The 6,000-nt window shown below is 59.1% G+C and overlaps 1 protein-coding gene across 2 annotated transcripts; it reads left to right on the top strand.

Annotated features, from left to right (window-relative positions):
• Positions 1-1,120: 1,120 nt before the first annotated feature.
• On the top strand, positions 1,121-5,189 carry PEAK3 (PEAK family member 3). Of its 2 annotated transcripts, XM_062629432.1 has the most exons (5): positions 1,121-1,365; positions 2,064-2,194; positions 2,453-3,111; positions 3,630-3,941; positions 4,041-5,189. In XM_062629432.1, exons 1-5 carry the CDS (start codon positions 1,259-1,261, stop codon positions 4,629-4,631), a joined length of 1,800 nt encoding a protein of 599 aa, XP_062485416.1. In that variant the 5' UTR covers positions 1,121-1,258; the 3' UTR covers positions 4,632-5,189. The 2 variants fall into 2 exon arrangements, with proteins under 2 accessions (XP_062485416.1, XP_062485415.1); XM_062629431.1 differs by having other exon boundaries at positions 3,630-5,189.
• The last annotated feature ends 811 nt before the right edge of the window (positions 5,190-6,000 follow it).

The raw sequence follows: 6,000 nt of genomic DNA, 5'->3' as shown, positions 1-6,000 counted from the left end.
TTTGGGTCGGAAGGGGCCTTAAGGCTCATCCAGTTCCAACCCCCTGCCATGGGCAGGGACACCAACCACTAGAGCAGCTTGCTCCATCCATAAGATCCCATCTCAGTCTCCCCTCCGGCAGGTTAAAGCCATTCCCTATGTCAGGAATGGACGTGTTGAGGGAGCAACACAAAGCCAGGCAGCGATGGGCCAGGCAGCAGCGTGGGAAGGACCAGCGCCGGGTGTCAACTCCCAAAGCCTTGCACATCCTCCCCGAGCTGGTGCCGGATCCAAACATGACTCAGCCCCAGCACATATTTTTATCAGCTTTAGCACGCAGCCTCAGCACAACAGAAGCAGCTCCCATCACTCACCGTGACCCAACAGACACAAACCGCCTGGCTTGCTTGGGGCTGGCTGGGAAACACAGAACTGCAAAATACACAGCAAGGAAGATAGGAAGCCGGCTTCAGACTCACAGGCACCCGCTGAGCCCCAAACCAGGCCCCTAAAGCCCTGGAGAGGTGCCTGCTCCCACGGGCACTGCACGGTCCAGCCCAAATGGTGAGAATACAGTGGATGTTTCCACCTTCTTCGTACAAATCCATGTCCCCCAGAGCCTGCTCACCCCCAGGAGATATCCCTGGAGCTGGCACCCCGCAGAGGGGCTCACCCACACACACCCCCCCCAGGCCCATTGCTAACCAGTTCCATGAGCTGTTTGCTGACGAGCTCGAAGGCTGAAGAGAAGGGAGGAGGTATTAAAATATTCTGGGGTGTTTTAAAGTGTTAAAAGAGTGACTTTATCCTAGAGGGGATACAGACACAGACGGGGGGAGCTCAGCCCCTGACTTAGGTCACTTTGTGCTCCCTCAGCACCTGTAAGGCCTTGGGATGGAAACAAAAGTGGTTTCTAACAACCGTGCTCCTCTTGTGCAACGGCTGCAGGAAACCCCAGCAAAACCACTGAAGAAAACAGACAAATCCCACCTCGCCAGTCCCTCACAACCTGGAGAGCTGGGAATTAACTACGTTGTTTGGGGGGGGTTACTGTGAAATCCTCGCTTCGATGCAGGCACCATGTGGAAAGCAGCCCTGGAGAAGGGCACAGTGAGAGTGAGCAGCCTGGGGGGGGGGGACACAAACTCATTGCAGGAGGTTGCACCAAAGGCCAAGCCTCCGGCTTCCTTTACCCTTACGAGATGCAGGTTTTGAAAGAGCATCATCATCCCGCGAGCGGGGCTGCAGCGAGCGGAGCAAGGAGATTCCCGGGGGTGCCATGGCCGGCACTGGGGGAGCCCGGGATGAGGAGCGGGAGCCGCTGCGGAGCCGGGAGATGGAGCTGGAGCCCCGCAGGCCCCCGCCGCTGCCGGGGAAAACTCAGAGGTAACAAAACTGCTCCGCAAACGGGGCCGGATCGGAGCTTCCCGCAGGAGCCGGCAGGGCTGCTTCAGCCCGGTGCTTTGCGCAGTGCCAGAGGCAGGCTGAGAGCCTCACTCCCCCAGTGGGTAACGGGGACTGAGCTGGGTCAAACAGGGACAAAGCCTGTTCGGGAGCTCGTAAAGAAACCCACTGTGGTTCCGGTGCCGCTGGTGGTGGCGGCAGGGTCAGGGCTGCAGGTTTGCACTGGGCATAGGAGCAGGGAAGCGAAACCCCAGCGCGGCTGCGGGCGGCTCCTTCCCCCTGCGCTCCTCCCCACGGGCTCCTGCTTTTCCTGCCCCACACACAGGTCCCCATCCTGCCCCACACACCTCTCCCACCATCGTGTCCTCCTCGTGGCCACCCAACAGGGTCCGCAGGGCAGACACAAACCTGTGTGTACAGACACACATGGCTCTGAACCAGCATGGGAAGCCCCCTCCCAGGCAGCCCCCAACCCTCCAGAGCACCCCCAGGACATTCCAATGCAGGACCTGGAGTCCCTGGGCCACCAAATTCGCTGCCTTTTGCCCCCAGACCACGCAGCCAGGGCTCCCCAGGCCACGGCTTCCCCTTTTCTCTTTATTCTTCCCCTGACCCGGCACAGGAAGGAGCCAGATCCCCCCCCCGGGGGGGGGTCATTGCTGACTCCAGGCTCTATGCAGGGCCACCATGCAGGCACAGGGCAGCATGCGTGCCCGCAGCAGCAGCCTGGACCTGGGTAACCCCATGCCAGACACCCCGAGGAGCCACCCACCCCGGCCCCCCAACTCAGCCCTCATCTACAGCAACGTGGGTGAGTGATGCCGCGACCCCACTTCCTGCCCCCAAACGTCCCAGCTGGGGTGGTGGGGATGAACCCCACTGCTGTCCACATCCTTCTCCAGTAGTACCCAGCCATCACCCCTCTGGCTGGCGCTGGGCATCGCGTTGGGGCTGGAAACGTGCAGTGGGGCAGATAACAACGTGTCTATACTCCCATCCCACACCATCTCCCACTTTCTCCCTTCCTGGGAAGGTCTCAGACCCACTGTGTCCGTTCCTCCCTCCCCAGGAGAGCTGCGGGCTGACCTCACCCCACGCAAGGCCTGCCGAGGGGAAGGAGCTGGGAGACCCCCCCCTCATCCCGATGGGACCCCCCTGCCTCCCCCACTGCCCAAAAAGCAGCTCCAGCGAGCGGAATCCCTCCCAGAGCCTGGACAATCCCAGCACAATCGGGGTGACTCCACAACATGGGGCAGCAGCATCCCACAGCCCCATCTACAGCGTGAGGAGGGGGCTCCCAGCTCCACCCCCTCACCGGACAGACCCTCCTGGGCACACAAGAAGCGCTTGACCAAGTCCCAAAGCCTGGGGGAAGCGGTGGCCTGGAGCAGCCTGCAAAAATCCCCATCGCCCATCCCGGCGGAGCTGACGTTTGGGGTGGCAGACGGGGAGCTGGGGAAGCTCCTGCAGCTCCTGGACAGCCCGGACAGGGTGTGCAGGCTGCTGTTGGGGTGCCAGGAGGCCGCCCTGGCCCGGCTCTCAGCGCGCATCCAGGAGGAGCTGGTGGGACCCGAGGAGCGGCAGCAGCGGCTGCAGGCAGAGCTGGCAGGGAAGAGCTGGGCAGCGCTCAGCATCCTGGAGCGGGAGCCGTGCTGCGAGAGCCGGGATGCCTGGTACTTCCCGGTGGGCTTCAGTATGGAGCAAACGCAGGTGGTGTGTGCAGCCAAGGTAAGCAGGGATTGAGGGAGAATGGTCCGGGTGGAGCAGAGGGAGCAGCTCCTGTGGCGTGGGGGGGGGCTGGCTGCGGTGCTGCAGGCAAGTGTGAACCCGGAGTGTTTCCTGTTCCACGCTGGTGCTTCCCCTTTTTGCACCTACTTCTGCATTTGCTGGATGAGGCAGCGCTGCCAGCGCAGGCAGGGAGGGTGACAGCTCCCAAATAACGCATCAAGGGAAATGGTCCGCTGGGGGAAATGCCCTGGCTCATGGTCTTGAGGGGCCAGCATACACAAAGGAAAGGATGGAGCAGAGCTGGCTCCTCAGGCAGTGCAGGATAAGACCCATTAAAGCAGCTTTGCAGCTCACCTGGGGGTTACACCCCACCTTGTATCCCATTTCTTCCTCAAAGCCATTCTGGTGGCTGCCAGTGGGTTTGGAGGGTGCAGGGTGGTGGCCCTGAGCTGAGGTGGTGGATGAGGCACCCCATGGCTCCATCCTTGCAGCTGACCGTGCCTTGTCTCTCCTTGCAGGTCCCCAAGCCAGGTTCCACCAGCCTGGGGGTGCAGAGCTCCCTTGGGGTACACTGCAGCATCCAGCGCGTGATTGGCCGCTTCACCGACTGCCTCCCTTGGGAGCTGGTGCTCCCGGGAAGCCCTGGGGAGCAGAGTCGGTCCCTGCCCGGAGAGGAGCCAGCCCATCCTGCCACCCATCCTGTCCTGCAGGTCCTTATCTCCCCTGAGGTTCCCTACCAGACCCTGGCAGACTTCGTGAAGGGATCCCATGGTTTGCACAGGACCTGCCCTGGGCACTACGAACGCCTGGCTTGCCTCCTCCTCCTGCAGGTGTGCATGGGGCTGGAGCATCTCCGGGTGCAGAACGTGGAGCAAGGGGATCTCTGCCTTGAGAACCTGCTGCTGGTGCGATGCCTGTGTCCTCCCCAGAGCCAGCAAGGCAAGAAGGCATCCCTAGGGCTTTCCCTTCCCAGGCTGCTCATCAGCAGCTTCTACAAGGTTAAAGATAAGCAAAGACCTTGTTCTACTAGCCCAGAGCAGGACTGGACAGAGGGCCTTGCTGCACCACCCTCCCTGGCGGCAGATGAGCTGAATGTAGGCGTGCTGATCTATCAGCTCTTGCATGTGGACATCTCTCTGGAGAGCGCCTTGGGGTTCAGAAGCAAGAGACTTCCTGAAATCCCCTCCCTGTCCATCTACTCCACGGGACTCAAGCGTCTGGCCATGCTGCTTCTCCACAGAGATCCTTGCAAGAGGGTCTCCGTTGAGCAGGCAAGGAGCATCCTGCAGGTCCTGCTCTGGGGGCCTCGACAGGAGCTCTTTGCCAGGACCAAGAAGACCCTCGCCCTGCTCCGGAGCTGGGTGGAGGTGAAGAGGGCTCTGCTGCTCCTCAGGTTTGTGGAGAACGTGGCTGGGGCAGTGGGGAGCCCTGGCCTTGAGGAGTGGCTCTGCTGCCAGTACTTCAAGGAGGTCACCGAGCACACGCTCTACCAAGTGACCCAGGCTCTCTACGCTCCCTAAAGGCAAGCTGAAGTTTAGCCCACCCAAAAGGTCTCCTCAAAGCCAAAAGCCCATGAGGACCTGACCAAATCCACCAGCTCACAAGGAACCCAAGCTGGTCCTGGTTGGGTAAAGTCTGTTGCCAAACCCAAACCCACTTTCCCCCCAGCACAAGAATGATGAAGCTGGGACCAAACTCCCACCCGTGGCTCCTGTAACATGTGTTTTTATACCCTCAACCAGTTTTTGTCTGATGGAGACCAGTTTATCAGAGCATCTCAGGGAAGATGACAGGATAGAAGCCACAGCATCAAGTGCCAGTTGCCAAGTAGAGTTTATGGGGCTCAGACTTTACACAAACACCTCTCAGACCTCTCCTGTGGCTTTCACTGTTTCAAAGCCACACATTACAGCTCACCTGAATGCACCGTTAGCAAAGGGGAAATGCAATAAATACCTTGTATAACCTGCTCTCTTTAGAAACAATTTGTGGCACAGTCACAAATATAAATGACATTTTAAAGGGGGAAATACAGCAGCCACACAGCTTCAATAAAACCCAGAGCTGAGCCTCTTAAATACTGGTCCTTTATGTGCTTCTTTGACAGCATTACACACACCAGTAATGGATCCACAGAGAAACACAAAGCCAAACTTCCCTGCCCAGTGGTGCTCAGCCAGGATGGCCTCAATGGTGTCAGTTTATGGCTGGTGCACCAGGGACCAGGCTGCAGGGTTGGTCTCTGGCTGCACCAAGGCAGGTCCGTGGCATCTGATGCTTGGTATGAAACAAGCAGCACCATGTGGGATCCACACCCTGGTCCCTGAAGCCATGTGGATGATGAGTGACTGTCACAGTGAAGCACCACGCAAAGCCCTGTTTGGGTCATGACAATTATTATTAATTAAGTAATTATTAATCCATCCAAGAGCATCCTCCACGGGCTGTGCACACAGCAGGATGGACCATCCTGGCCTTCCCCACAGCTACGGCTGGGGCAGCCCCAGCGTGCCCATGGACATGGGCAGTAGCACATAAAGCAGTCACCAGAGCCTGCAGCACGGCTGAATTGAGGAGGATTCCTCCTAGGAGTCCCTGAGCTCAAAACAACCCCAAAAAAACCCCAGTAAAACAGAGCTGTGACACGTGCATCCCCTAAAGCGAAACCACAGAGGATGCTCCCTGCTCTATAATTAGATGGGTTTCTGCCTCTGGCTCTGTGCATGGGCAGGCAGCAGCCTCATCACCTGGGGCTGAAGACCCAGCCAAGACCACAGCACCTCTCTTCAAGACATGGGGGGACTTTCCTTCCCAAAGCAGCACCCAAAGCAGGGCAGCCTCTAAGGGGGGACCAAACAAGCTCCCTGGGCACACAGACCCAGAAGGGCT

The sequence above is a fragment of the Pezoporus occidentalis genome, unplaced genomic scaffold (genome assembly GCF_034315485.1).
Source record: "Pezoporus occidentalis ecotype Australia unplaced genomic scaffold, CSIRO_AGI_Poc_V1 ctg338, whole genome shotgun sequence".
Classification (NCBI taxonomy): Eukaryota; Metazoa; Chordata; class Aves; order Psittaciformes; family Psittacidae; genus Pezoporus; species Pezoporus occidentalis.
Note: the sequence above shows the minus strand (reverse complement) of the source record. Positions and strands in the feature narration are given on the sequence as shown.

Coding starts and splice junctions, on each gene's coding strand:
- PEAK3 (XM_062629431.1), top strand. CDS start 1,259: ATGGCCGGCACTGGGGGAGCCCGGGATGAGGAGCGGGAGCCGCTGCGG. Junction 2,195..2,452: donor CCTCATCTACAGCAACGTGG/GTGAGTGATGCC, acceptor CTCCCTCCCCAG/GAGAGCTGCGGGCTGACCTC. Junction 3,112..3,629: donor AGGTGGTGTGTGCAGCCAAG/GTAAGCAGGGAT, acceptor CTCTCCTTGCAG/GTCCCCAAGCCAGGTTCCAC.